The 14,691-nt window shown below is 39.6% G+C and overlaps 1 protein-coding gene across 3 annotated transcripts in view; it reads right to left on the bottom strand.

Annotated features, from left to right (window-relative positions):
- Positions 1-1,324: 1,324 nt before the first annotated feature.
- PDE7A (phosphodiesterase 7A) overlaps positions 1,325-14,691 on the bottom strand; it is a 149,968-nt gene continuing 136,601 nt past the window's right edge. For all 3 annotated transcript variants that reach the window (XM_045004724.1, XM_045004725.1, XM_045004726.1), the window contains 7 exons: positions 14,397-14,497; positions 10,755-10,886; positions 10,384-10,475; positions 9,598-9,742; positions 7,349-7,445; positions 4,769-4,849; positions 1,325-3,076 (listed from right to left, as the gene is read on the bottom strand). In XM_045004724.1, the coding sequence (XP_044860659.1) occupies positions 2,865-3,076; positions 4,769-4,849; positions 7,349-7,445; positions 9,598-9,742; positions 10,384-10,475; positions 10,755-10,886; positions 14,397-14,497 (860 nt within the window). In that variant the 3' untranslated portion in view covers positions 1,325-2,864. The remainder of the gene's footprint in view (positions 3,077-4,768; positions 4,850-7,348; positions 7,446-9,597; positions 9,743-10,383; positions 10,476-10,754; positions 10,887-14,396; positions 14,498-14,691) is intronic.

Here is a 14,691-nt window from a genome sequence, read left to right as displayed (position 1 = left end):
GGGGGTCAGGGCTGGGGCTTGGGGTGCAGGAAGGGGCTCTGGGCTGAGCAGGGTGCTGGCTCCGGGAGGGGCCTCAGGGCTGGGGGTTGGGATCCGGCCTCCTGCTGGGCGGCACTTACCTCCAGCGGCTCCCGGTTGGCGGCGCAGCAAGGCTAAGGCAGGCTCCCTGCCTACCCTGGCCCCACGCCGCTCCTGGAAGGAGCCAATGCACTCCTGCGGCCCCTGTGGGAGGTGGGCGGCACATGGCTTCACACACTGCCCTGCTCTGTAAGCACTGCCCCCGCAGCTCCCATTGGCCACAGCTCCATGCCGGTGGCGTAGCCAGGTGGAGGGAACAGGGGGAGCAATAAAAAAAAAAAAAGCGCCACCTGCTGCAGCGCTTTTACTCACCCGACGGCACTCCAGGTCTTCGGCAGCGGGCCCTTCACTAGCTCCAGGTGTCTTTGGCGGCACTGAAGGTCCCGCTGCCGAAATGCCGCCAAAGACCCAGAGTGAGTGAAGGTCCCGCCACCGAAGACCCGGAGCGCCGCCAAGTGAGTAAAATAAAAGCGCCGCAGCAGGTGGCACCTTTTTTTTTTTTTAATTGCTTCCCTGGGTGAGTAAAAAGGCGCCAAGAAATTAACAAGGTGCCACTTGTGCTCAGTGAGGGAGCGGCGGCTCTCCCCATAGCTACGCTACTGCTTCCGGGAGTGGCGTGGGGCCGGGGCAGGCAGGGAGCCTGTCTTAGCGGCTGCCCCACTGCGCTGTTGGAGATCGCAATCGACTGGGAGATCCTCCAGGATCGAGCAGTTGCTCGCGATTGACCAGTTGGTGATGACTGCTTTAAATCAACAACATTTTGAGTAACAACTGGAGAAAATGAAAAAAGTGCCACTAACAAGGGGTGGATGTGTGTGTGTGTGTGCGCGAGTGCGAGAGATGGGAGTGGGGTCTATTGTGGGTTTGTTATTTAGACAAAAGGAAATCAATCTTTAACAATTTAGCTAAAAGCCATCAGTGGCATGTCCCACATACCTTAGTGGATGATACAAATGGACAGTGATTTTAGGGAAATTTAACAAAATGTGGAGAATTTGAAGGGCTAACAAGCCACTTTTAACCTAGAGGGACACAAACACACAAGTCAGGATAATTTTTAAGTGAGCTCTAATTCTAACTGCAGGCAAAAGTTGCAGAAGTGAGTAAATTTGATAATTTGCAGGACAAACATTTAAAAATACATATAATGGGGTTAACATAAGGTTTTATAACGGAAGTTAATTGCAAGCTTAACTACTTCCCCATAATAATAGACTCAGTTATATAACTTAAATGTGCAAGAGCATAATGTGAAAAGTTATTTTTTATTAATCAAAAGTTAAGAGCAACAAGCACATATTAAAATGAGTATGGTAAAGCCTTTACAAGTGGCTTTACACTGAAGCTCTCTCCCAAAAATGGCTGTTGCAACAAACTGTAAACAGAATTAATAAACAGTCTTTTACAGAAATAACACAGGAAATACAAATGAACTAAAAGAAAGCACCGGTTTCTCTTAAACTCTATAACAGTTGTGCTTACTGTATGTAAAACAAATTACAAAAATGGAATGTTTGAAGTTTAAAATTAGTCCTTAAATTTTGTCCTTAAAAACATTTCTCCTTTTCACATCAAAAACCCAGAAATGGGTAATGTTTCAGTAGAGGGAGGAATAAGTAAACAATGCACTTTTTTCAATCAAAAACAAATTTGGTCACTTAGCTTTGTGCATAGTTTAAGGCATCTGTAGCAATTTGTTACAGTTCCCCCCAATGTGGCTGTTCATTACACTGTCACATTCTAAAAGAATAAATAAAAAATGTTGCAGTTGAAACCCTTCCCACTCCCTCCCCACATAACCCCAAACATTCTCACACCCACACGTACATACACACTGCAGCGAAAGGGGCATTTGTACCCTTGTTCGGAAGGACACAGTTCCCATCCCACTTTATTTCAGATTGGCGAATACCCTGAGTTGAATATGGTGTTTATAGACATTCTACCTTTTTCTTGCATATGCAGTTCAAATGTACAATAGTGAAAACAACATGCAACATTTTCACTGCAGAATTGCAACACAGTTAGGGACAATGTTCCCCCCACCCACCCCCCACTCTGCAAATTCAGAAGCATTTTCAAAAACTGCATTCCCATACAGCACTGGAGTAAAGCTTGGCTGTGCTCTATGAAGAAAGCTCAGTTCCCAGTGCACAAACAAAATAATGACAAATGGAGTCTTTTCTGGCATCCAAAGGAAAAAAAGCGGCAGTTTCAGATTTGACCTTATCTTTTCTTTTGCTAAAAGAAAACCCAAAGTTAGTGGTTCTTTCACAGCCATGCATAAAGATAAGTCTAGAACCAATAGTTTCAGAGTACATTTGTAAACATCAAGTCTTGCCAGAGGCAGCAGAGGATGGGCACTTCACATTTCCATATTTTAAACAAGGACTGAGTGGAAGGTATGCTTTGAACATGTTTATGTAAGACTTGCTAAATCCCAAGAAAATGGAATAGTTCATCTCAAGTCTTAGTTCTGAAGACCTTATTTCAAACTTTTAAAAAAAAAACCCACGTGGCACCTTGTATTGTTCCTTCAAGATTCAGTCACTGCTGTGCTTTGCATATTCAAGGTTCCAAACAAAAGCCAACTGAGGCATATGCATATTGCTCTATGTTCCAATCTTGTAAAAAAAAATTGGGTTCAAGTGATCTGTAAAGGAAAACTTGGAAATAAATAATGCTGGCATCATTTATGCTGAACCTTGAGCAGTCATAAGTTTTTCCTCAAAGCCCATTGTGCAGATACCTACATAAGAGGCAATTTTGTCATGCAGATTCTGGGGTCAGGACAATCGAGTTTCCTGAGGTAATACGTCTGAGTCCACTTCCTCAAATGCAGGATCAGTATCATCACCACTGCTCGACTGTTCTCTTTGCAGTCCCTTCCAACTAGCTTTATTCAGTCCCAGATGACCAAGCATTGTCTGTGATAACCTGGTATTTGAAAACCGGGCCCACTCTGAAAATAATGGCTCCACTAAGTAGGTCATAAAACCTTTAAAGAAGAAAGCTTTAGATTAAAAACAGGAAAGAATATGCATTTTTAAGGTAAAGGTTTTAAAGGGTTTAGGAAGTGCTATAAAAGATTAACAATGCATTAGCAACTCTTCTCCAACTTATACGTAAAAATGGTCATCTTTCAATATTTCTAACACTATGGCACTTGATTAAAATATAGAAGTGTAATCTATAGAAATGTTACAGGTTTGACAGTCAAAATAATAGCATAACATCGTATTAAGAAGTAGCTGATGAATCTCATTTGTTCCCTTTTGGGGCAGTGGAGAAATAAAGGAAAAAAAAAACTATTGGAGAGGAGAAAAAGGAGGAAACCAATCATCAGATTTGAATTAAGCCACATAAACTAGACTAAAAAGCCTGAAAGCCTAACAGACACAAGCTCGTATATAATAAATTATCCCACAAACAAGCTGAATTGTGTTACAAAGGAAATACACATTCAAATTCCCTCGGCATCACTAAACCAGTTAAGTGTATTGAAGTATAACCAGGCAAACTTGTATCTCATTCAAGGCAACAATCACTAATGGCCTCCACAAATTAAAGGGCTCCCAGTGTTGTGCAGCAAATAAGAGCTTGAAATAGGCGACTGCCCTATATATATATATATATATATATATATATATATATATATATACACACACACACACCAGTATTTTGTCTATGTTTAAGATTTTTAAAGGTATTCAGGTGCCTAACTCCCATTGATTTCAATGGCTGTGAGATGCCTAAATACCTTTAAAAAACTGTCTCTCTATACGCAAACAAAAATTTAAAGATAAGGTTGCCAGAACTATACTTTTGCGTTATTTAAAAAAAAAAGTTTATTTTAAAAAAAATCAAAATTATGGTCAGCTAGTCAGCAATCTGACTGGTTATAACTGATGTAATTTAGTATAATTTGTGAGAACCAAAGTCACAATTTTTTTTACATTTTCAATTTTATATGAAATAAAAAAAATCAAATTATGTCTGGGATTAAAATTTATTAATCTGCTTAATATAGTAGAACATAAATTTTTCATTCAATCCCATTCAATCTATATGAAAATAAAACTTTTTCTGAAAAAAGTCAATGTTTATTAATGGGAAAATCCTTTCACTTCTGTCCCTGGTATAAATCTAGCCCAGGTTGGAAGTGATCAAAAATAATCTAACAGCTGTCCATTGGCCTACATGAAATGTCTATTCTTTAAGACTATCTTTAAACCAGTTCCCAGTGAATAGGTGTCCAAATTCCAAAAGACTAAGTCAACTGGCAGTTCACTAGAGGCACCAAGGACTGAATGGGTAGGTGAATGAAATGTCCTCTAACTCTGGAGTTTGTCATTCCAGGTTAGGATTAAGGCACATTGGAGAAGTAGTATGGGAAAGGCTGCATTGCTGCTGCCCATGCTGTACCTGCTCTATGGATACAGGACTTCAGTCTCCAGGACTATCAATCGAGCACCTTTCACGAGTACTAAATTCAAAGGAGAAATTTTAAAGCAAAGAAAAAAATTGCTCGTGGTGAAGGAGCATTGCCATATGAACACAAAAAAGAAGACAAATGAAGTGAAACTTCTAAGATTTACAGGCAAAGACAGCTTTCCTTCCTCTAAAAATTGTCATTAAAGGGAATCACTGAAAGATTTTAAACTGTTCATATACATATATTTGTAGTTACCAATCTGGATGTTGGCCATGGTTTCTGACTGTCGATCACACAGCGGACTCACACCCAAGTGATATTTTTTTTCAACATCTCCTGAAGAGAGAACAATTACTTAGAAAAGTAATTTTTAACTGTAAGCATTCTGGAATTGTTAATTCATGATATACACAACCAAATCTGTCTTAGTCAACCATTCAAGGAAGGCAAGTCACCTTGAGAGAACAGTTTCTATGTATTACAACTGAATCTTTACTTTTAAAATGCATTCTGCAAAAATATAACCCAATATAAGAGCAGATATAAATATTAGGGCTGTCGATTAATCGCAGTTAACTCTCACAGTTAACTAAAAAATTTAATCGCGATTAAAAAAAATTAATCGCGATTAATTGCAGTTTTAATTGCATTGTTAAACAATTGAATACTAAATTTATTAAATATTTTGGATGTTTTTCTACATTTTCAAATAGATGGTATGCTGTATTGTAATTTAAATCAAAGTGTACAGTACTCACTTTATATTATTTTTATTACAAATATCTGCACTGTAAAATGATACAATTTATTTTGTTTATTTTTCAATTCACCTCATACAGGTACTGTAAGTGCAATCTCTTTATCATGAAAGTACAACTTACAAATGTAGATTTTTTTTTTGTTACATTACTGCACACAAAAACAAAACGATGCAAAACTTTAGAGCAGGAGAAAGCAACCTACAGCACATGTGCCAAAGGCAGCACGCGAGCTGATTTTCAGTGGCACTCACACTGCCTGAGTCCTGGCCACCGGTCTGGGGGGCTCTGCATTTTAATTTAATTTTAAATGAAGCTTCTTAAACATTTTAAAAAACTTATTTACCTTACATACAACAATAGTTTAGTTATATATTATAGAGAGAGACCTTCTAAAAACATTAAAATGTATTACTGGCACAGGAAACCTTAAATCAGAGTGAATAAATGAAGACTCGGCACACCACTTCTGAAAGGTTGCTGACCCCTGCTTTAGAGCCTACAAGTCCACTCAGTCCTACTTCTTGTTCAGCCAATCGCTAAGACAAACACATTTGTTTACATTTATGGGATATAATGCCTGCTTCTTATTTACAATGTCACCTGAAAGTGAGAACAGATGTTCGCATGGCACTTTTGTAGCCGGCATTGCAAGGTATTTATGTGCCAGATATGCTAAATATTCATATGCCCCTTCATGCTTTGGCCACTATTCCAGAGGACATGTTTCCATGCTGATGATGTTTGTTAAAAAAATAATGCGTTAATTAAATTTGTGACTGAACTCCTGGGGGGGAGAATTGTATGTCTACTGCTCTATATTTTAACCACATTCTGCCATATATTTCATGTTATAGCAGTCTCAGATGATGATGATCCAGCACATGTTGTTTGTTTTAAGAACACTTTCACTGCAGATTTGACAAAACACGAAGAAGGTGCCAATATGAGATTTCTAAAGATAGCTACAGCACTCGACCCAAAGTTTAAGAATCTGAAGTGCCTTCCAAAATCTGAGAGGGATAGGGTATACAGCATGCTTTCGAAGTCTTAAAAGAGCAACACTTTGATGCAGAAACTATAGAACCAGAACCACCAAAAAATAAAATCAACCTTCTGCTGGTGGCATCTGACTCAGATGATGAAAATGAACATGTCAGTCTGCTCTGCTTTGGACTGTTATCGAACAAAACCAGTCATCAGCATGGACACAGGTCCTCTGGAATGGTGGCTGAAGCATGAAGGGACATATGAATCTTTAGCGCATTTGGCACGTAAATATCTTGCAACGCCAGCTACAACAGTGCCATGAGAATGCCTGTTCTCATTTTCAGGTGACATCGTAAACAAGGAGTGGGCAGCATTATCTCCTGCAAATGTAAACGAACTTGTTTGTTTGAGCAACTGGCTGAACAAGAAGTAGGACTGAGTCGACTTGTAGGCTCGAAAGTTTTATATTGTTTTATTTTTGAATGCATTTATGTTTTGTACATAATTCTATATTTGTAAGTTCAACTTTCATGATAAAGAAATTGCACAACAGTACTTGTATTAAGTGAATTAAAAATACTATTTCTTTTATTTTTACAGGGCAAATATTTATATTTAAAAATAAATATAAAGTGAGCACTGTACACTTTATATTCTGTGTTGTAATTGGTATCAATATATTTGAAAATGTGGAAAACATCCAAAAATATTTATATAAATGGTATTTCATTATTAACAGCGTGATTAATCATGCGATTAATCACGATTAATTTTTTTAATCGCTTGACATCCCTATATATATATCCTTCATTTAAAGTATCTTTAATAGTGAGGAATACATTTCAATTAGAATCTGAAACTTTTGGGTGTATTGAGTTAAAGCAGATTCTTTATAAGCTGTTAGTAGAAGCAGCAGCCTCTTTCAAGAATGTAGCCAACAGAAGAAAAGGATTATTTTAACCCTCCTTTAGTCCTAAACTTATAGCCCTTCATCTCACAAAGTCACTATGACTCTCAGATATTCATCTTATGATACATTTACACATTCATTGGTATGAGATTAGACTATTTCTATTCTTTTACTTGCCTTGATGGAAGAATTCCTCTGTTACTTTTTCACTCCACTGCTTGCTTAGTTCCCAGGTCCGGCATGGATTACAAATATCAGCACACTTCAAAGCCATCTAGTGAATTACATATACAGGGTTACACTACTTTCAATTTTTTTCTACATGTAAAAATATGAATACAAAAAAGCAGCATAATTTCTAGAGTAGCTACTACTGTATTCCATAACGTCTCATGCATTTTTCTAATCAGGGTAACAAACCCAACCACTTGCATTTCACTCTAAAACTATATACCATAGTTAAGGCTGCAATTTAGTCACGGAGGTCGCAGAAGTCACGGAATCCGTGAATTCCAGTGTCCTCCGTGACTTCAGACTGCGATGGTCGAGAGCTGCAGGGTCACCTGCCACCCACTGGGGCAGGAAGCTGTGGGGTACCCCTGCCACCTATGGTGGCCCCTGCAGCTCCCTGCCAGCAGGGAGACCCCCGCAGCTCCCTGCCGCCAGGGGCAGCGGGGAATCCCCCGAGCTCCCTGTAGCCACTGGGGAAACCCCTGAGCTCTCTGCCACTGGTGGCGGTGGGGGACCCCCCCCAACTCCTGGCAGGTGGTGGGAGAACCCCCATCTCCCAGTAGGTAGTGGTGGGGGAACCTCCAGCTCCCTGATGCCCAGGGCGGCACTGCGGGGGAACCCTGAGCTCCCAGTGGGCAGCAGCGGGGGAAACCCCCGAGCTCCTGGGGGTGACAGGGAACCCCCGAGCTCCCGGCCGCTGGGGGTGGCAGGCATCTCTGGGCTGCTCCGGAGGAACCCAAGCTCCTGGTTCCCGTGGGTGGCAGGGAATCCCCAAGCTCCCAGCCCTGGCGGGCAGCGAGGGATGCCCAGAGCTGCAGGTGGCGGGTACCTCACAGCCCCCAGCTGCTACAGGCAGCTCTAGTCCCTGCAGCTGCCCCACTTGAAGTAGGGTGGAGATCCCCAGATCCCCATTTTGTCAGGTATATTTTTAGTAAAAGTTAGGGACAGGTTACGGCTTCTGTGACTTTTTCTGTTTTGCCCGTGATCTGTCTGTGACTCTTACTAAAAATATCAGTGACAAAATCTTAGCCTTACCCATAGTACACTAACAGAATGCTATTTGGAGAATTATAAGAGGTCATGAACACAGCTAAGTAAAACTGAAGGCAAACAGACTTCTATCCTGAACAAAGTGAATGAGAGTTAAATACAAAGTACCTCTCAAGGGCACCGTATGCAGAGCAATCAATATAAAGACATTTATATATGAAATAAAATTACGAACAGTATTTATTTTAATTAAATCTAACCAAAAATTAAGTTAGCGGTTAGGAAAACACTATCTGAAAGCCATTTAACATCTCCGCTCCCCATTTTATAACTGCAATAAGACATTTTAGAGAATTAACTGATAGCATAGTTTCAACGCCAGAGATCCTAGTAGGATTGAGTTAGTATAATTCAGTTTACTTCCTTGCATTACTTATTTTTGAAAAACAAAATATAAGTCCCCACTTAACTGAAAATTTGTTGTTTATGGCTTGGTCAGGATAGGTCAAAACCCTGGGTTCTTACTATTCATTGACTTTTGTAGACAGGACGACCAATCTGAAATCACAGGATTTCTGCACTCTTTAAGAGGGTCCTCCCTCCAGTTTAATGTTCCTCTTTCTCAAAGGAAGTGTTTTAGCCTTCTGTATACCTCCCTATCAAGAGGTATCTGCCAGCACAAACCAAGGCTTCATAACAATACAGCAGTACCCCACAGTATTGCCCAAGGGACCCAAAGTTAACTCTAAAACAGTCTTAACCAGTCTCTTAGGGATTTTCTTTAGAGGGAGGAGCAAAAACCTTGCACCTCAATGAAAGATTTGTTAACCCAGTTTCTGACTGCTGGGATCAGTGACAGACTGAAAACCTTAACCTCCATTTCTAATTCCCCCTCCTCTGCTTCTGACTCATCTGCTCCTTCCTCTGCTTCATTGAGAAAGCTCCTCTCTAACATGTGCAGGCAGAAAGGGCTGGTTTTGCCCTCTACAGAGTGAGGATCTTCTGGAGCCTCAGCAGGACTTGCTGGTACTCCATCTCATTGTGTAAGCAGGCCTTGCACACACTAAGCACAACTAAAGACTAAAACATCCTCTCTTCACTGGTCACCCATGGCAGCTAAAGACTATTTTCCTGGGAGGAAAAAAAAAGTATGATATTTGAAGCAATTTACTTCTGAAATAGTATGAAACTTTCAAACCAGTCACCTGTAAAATGAAGTGGCGATGGCCTGCCTCCTCTAAACATAGGTCTCCTCTGTCCAAATGGGTTCTAAACATGGATAGGTATTCATTTTGCCGACTTATGTCTGTGGCAAGAATCAGAGCACCTATCTGGCTTTCCATCAGCTTCCTGAAATTAGTGATAGAAAACACCCAAAGGCACGAAAATATGAGGAAAAAAATTAGAGCATCATATTGACACATTTAAGTTGAATGTAGCAACTGTATATGAATGTATACATAAACTGTAAGCCATGATGGCTGTAAGTGCAGCACTTTCAAATGTTTATATAAAATTTTTAAAAACTACAATATTTATAAAAATACTCTGACATTTCCCAGGTAGCTCTCAGGAAGAGAAAAACTTACTGCAAATATTTTTAAGCTAAATTATTCTAGCTATTGTTAAAGAAGATGAAAAGAGCTGAAAATTTAAAATACAGAACATGAGTTACCGTTTAAGTCACAGAATAAATTATCTCTTACTAGTCAGTCAATATTTTCTTTCAATCTAATCAAATGTTTGTATAATGAATACACTTCCATCACTCAGTGTTCACAACAAATACTAGTTTCCAAGCAATAATTAACTGTTCCTGCAAGGGTCATAGCACCCATTAAATCTTAAAATGATCTGACTGTTCAGCTAGGATTATAAATTGCTATGTAATATTTTAACAGAACACTTGTTTACAAAGTTGTCTGATGCCATGGATAATACATTGTGTGTAACTTCATATAGTGTATACACTCCGTATAAAAAATACATACCTGTTTTCTAATGACATATGTGCAAATAAACCAGACTCTCTCAACAACCCCACTGCTGATCTCCAGTGGTGATTTTCTAATACTGAGATATTCTGCAAACCAGAAACAAAATTATTGCCATTAGTTTAAAAGATTGTATTATTCTTACACTACAGTCTATATGCCTCTTAAATAGATTCACGATTTTCAAACTTTTTAACACTTCTATTACGTTAATAGCTTGTATTTATTGTTTTCACTCAATGGGATAAACATCCCAGGTTCAAGTCTACCATTAAGTGAGTACATTAGCAATTTCACTGTTAATATAATTCTTCTATACTGAAAAGATACTCAAACCTGGTTCTGATAAGTATGATATTTTCACTTACCTTATATAAAGTTGCTAAGTAATGGTTTGTTTTAATAAGGAAAGGCTGATTAACACCTGGATGATCCAAATCATGTGTGGCAGCTGCAATTAAACTGAGCAGAACATCCCATGGAGTTAGAGATTTGGAAAGCTGTAATAAATGTAACAGTATTATTCATGGGAACATTCACAGGTAAAAAATTCTGATTGGCTTTTCATAGCTAGCATTCAGTCCCTAGAAAAAGGTCCTAAAAATGATCATTCAATTTCATCTTTCACATAGTGCTTTGAAGGAAGAGCACCATCACAGAAAGGTGAATGCAGAGAACGAGGTGAGAGTACTAGTAGAACTTTAAGAAAAAAGTTTAATAGCAACCATGATACAGGGCAATCCAGGAGTAATTACCCTACAGAAGTTAAAGGCTCAAAATCAATTTCATCTGACCTTGTCAATAATATCTAGATAGATGCATTAACTATTTAAATATTTATGGTAGCTAGAACTGTCACTCAAATTGTTAGCTACTCCATTACCAATCAGAGAGTATTTCAAAATCCCTGTTTAAATTAAAAATCCTTGAAAAAGGTTATTTCTTCAAGTCAGTTGTCTAACTCATCTTCTGAGCCGATCTTAATGCGTACACCGTCAGCGAAAGGTCCTGCTATTTCTCCACTAGTTTTAATACAAACAATATTTGAATAAGGTGTTTTTTATTTTATTTAATTTAAGCAAGCTAAGGCTCTACATGCCTCACATATTGTCAGAACTGTTCATTTGGGTAGTTTCCATCTTGTATCACAATCCCATTTCCTACCCCTATTGGGAAAAAAAGGGGGAAAGGGTAGGGAGATGATGGCAACCAATAAGCCCTCAAATTTCACAGCCCCGCAACTAAAGAGCTTTTCACAGGGAAAACAAAAAAGAAGGAACAGGGTAGAGAAGAGACTGACAAAGTGCATATAGGAGCAGACCAATGATAAGCTACCAATGTACCCTGGTATAAAGTTGTTTGAATTCAAATGATCATTAATGGTAATGCATCACTTGAAAACCATGCAATAATAATACTTATTTACCATTTACTTATTTACTTTGGCTGTGGCTACACTTAGCACTTCAAAGCACTGCCGCGGTAGCGCTGCCGCGGCAGCGCTTTGAAGCGCTAAGTGTAGTCAAAGCGCCAGCGCTGGGAGAGAGCTCTCCCAGCGCTGTCCGTACTCCACCTCCCTGTGGGGAATAACGTACAGCGCTGGGAGCCGCGCTCCCAGCACTGGGGCTTTGACCACACTGGCGCTTTGCAGCGCCGCAATTTGCAGCGCTGGAGAGGGTGTGTTTTCACACCCTGCTGCAGCGCTGCAAATTTGTAAGTGTAGCCAAGCCCTTTATCTACCAAAGAGAAAAACCTGTGCCAAGCCATCTGACTGCTGGAAGACCAACAAAATATTCAGACGCTAGTTTATTGAACAGCCCAGGAATCTGTGATACCATCAGTGACTGTTAACTGAGGTTGGTGGTTTGAATCTACCCCAGCGTAGAGAGTTTGGGTAAGGAAAGATTTGTGTAGGCATGGCAATGACATTTTTTATATGCTGCCCTTGGTGTCCCTGAAAATTTTTGGGAGAGCTGTTTTTTTTTTCATTTTGCTAAATGACTGAGATATATTTCTGTACCAAATAGAATTTGCTCTTTTTACCACTAGCAAACAGTTCAGGAGAATAAGTATTTAGGGTGATAAACAGCATTTGGACGAATTAAAAGTCATAATAATGTAGACATTATCAAAGGTTTTCTTTTGCTCAGTGCTTATGACACTTGTCCAGTGTTTCATGATGAGGTGTTTTATAGCACTGACCTGCCGGAAAAATCCTCCACTTTAAGAAATATGCACAAGTCATTGCGGAATCAGAAGCTGTCAGTAATGACTCAAGAACACCCTGTTCCCTGCCCTCCCCACCATCCCACAAAAGTGCACTGCTGTATGAATATTTCACAACCCTAAAAAGTTTCACCACAAAAGGATTTCAGTTTTTTATTTTGAAAATATGGTCACCTACAGAAGGGGATAACACCTAAATCCTTTCTAAAATAAAATTTGTTACCTCCAGAAAGCACCTCGCTATGAATAGCTAAATATATAACTGCATGATCTTATTTTCATTACCCTCATCTCCTCCCTCCTTTTGGTTGTCAGTTATGTGTTGCATCTTGTCTCATATGAGGCCTCAAACCTGCATGGAGCCCCAACGACCTTAATGCAATGCTATCGATAGCATGCCGGCAAATGATTGCCACCTTGAAGCTTCAGACAGTTTAGTTAATCAGGGTAGGTAATATGTGATCATATAGCACCCTCGTACAACAGGGCCCCACTCTTAATTGGGATCTCTAGGCATGACAAAAATATAAATAAAATATTTACCTACCTCCCAGAGCATTACAAACTTTATTTAATTAATATTTGTAAGTGCTTTGAGGTCTTTGACAAGACACTATGCAAGAATAGTGTAGACCATTATTACCATACAAGAAGAAATCAAACTAATAAAAAATCAGAGTTGAACTAAGAATCCTGTGGCACCTTATAGACTAACAGAAGTTTTGCAACATGAGCTTTCGTGGGTGAATACCCACTTCTTTGGATGCAAGCAGTGGAAATTTCCAGGGACAGGTGTGTATATATAAGCAAGCAAGAAGCAAGAAGCTTCTGGAAATTTCCACTGCTTGCATCCGAAGAAGTGGGTATTCACCCACGAAAGCTCATGCTGCAAAACTTCTGTTAGTCTATAAGGTGCCACAGGATTCTTTGCTGCTTCTACAGAACCAGACTAACACGGCTACCCCTCTGAGGGCTAGTCTACACTTACCGCGCGGGTCGACGCGGTGAGTTCGACTTTCCGGAGTTCGAACTATCGCGTCTGATCTAGACGCGATAGTTCGAATTCCGGAAGCGCTAGTTCGAACTCCGGTACTCCACCTCGGCAGCTGGAGTTAGCAGAGTCGACCTTGGAGCCGCGGAGTTCGGTTCCGCGGCGTCTGGACGGGTACGTAGTTCGAACTAGGGTAGTTCGAATTCAGCTACGCTATTCACGTAGCTGAATTTGCGTACCCTAGTTCGACCCCCATTCTTAGTGTAGACCAGGCCTGAGAGTTGAACTAGATAGCTGGTTTCCAACTGGCTACAGTACACCATGGGTCTTCTCTAATCTAATCAGAAAGTAGCATTTTCCCCTGAAGTTTCCTGTTTAGTGTGTAGCCTATACCAGAGTACCAGTAATTCAAGTCACCTCTGACAACTGTTAGCTTTGCTCAACTCCTAACATAGAACTCTCTCTGCTAGGTACCTCCCTTTCATAATGTCCATTTTAGAAAGAAGAAAGGACAGACAATGCTTGTACATTGCTACAACCTGCATCTGGCAGAGGAGCTTTGTTCATTAGTATCTAAGGTGAACTAAGCATAAGTGATATATCAGCTTTTGAAAAACTGAGTTATTTGGATCTCCACTGCCAGCTTCTGACTCAATGACGTGCATACTTCTTGGAGCAGAGTTTTTTTTTCCCTGTAGCTTAAAATCTTTACAGTTTTACGGAACATTAAGAGAAATACAAACATTATATTTGTACCTTTACACGTTACGTAAAACAAATTTTTATATCCTACCTTAGGTTCTTTTAAATAACAGTGCATGGCCTGAGTCACATCAGCAGCATGAACTGCATTATGATAAGGGTTGTGACTATGATAATCTTCTTGAACCATAACTATATAAAGAAAACAAACATCTGGGTTTAATTAAAATGGCAATTAAAAAAAAAGCAATATAAATATCACAATTTGACATTTTTGATAAGACATATATAAACTCCACATACCAAATCTGTTTAAGTAGAACCATCTCCGGTACTCTCACACAAGGGTTTTATGTGGTCACACAATATTTTTTAAGCTAACACAA

Source organism: Mauremys mutica, chromosome 2, assembly GCF_020497125.1.
Source record: "Mauremys mutica isolate MM-2020 ecotype Southern chromosome 2, ASM2049712v1, whole genome shotgun sequence".
NCBI lineage: Eukaryota > Metazoa > Chordata > Testudines > Geoemydidae > Mauremys > Mauremys mutica.
This window is presented reverse-complemented; position numbering and strand designations above follow the sequence as displayed.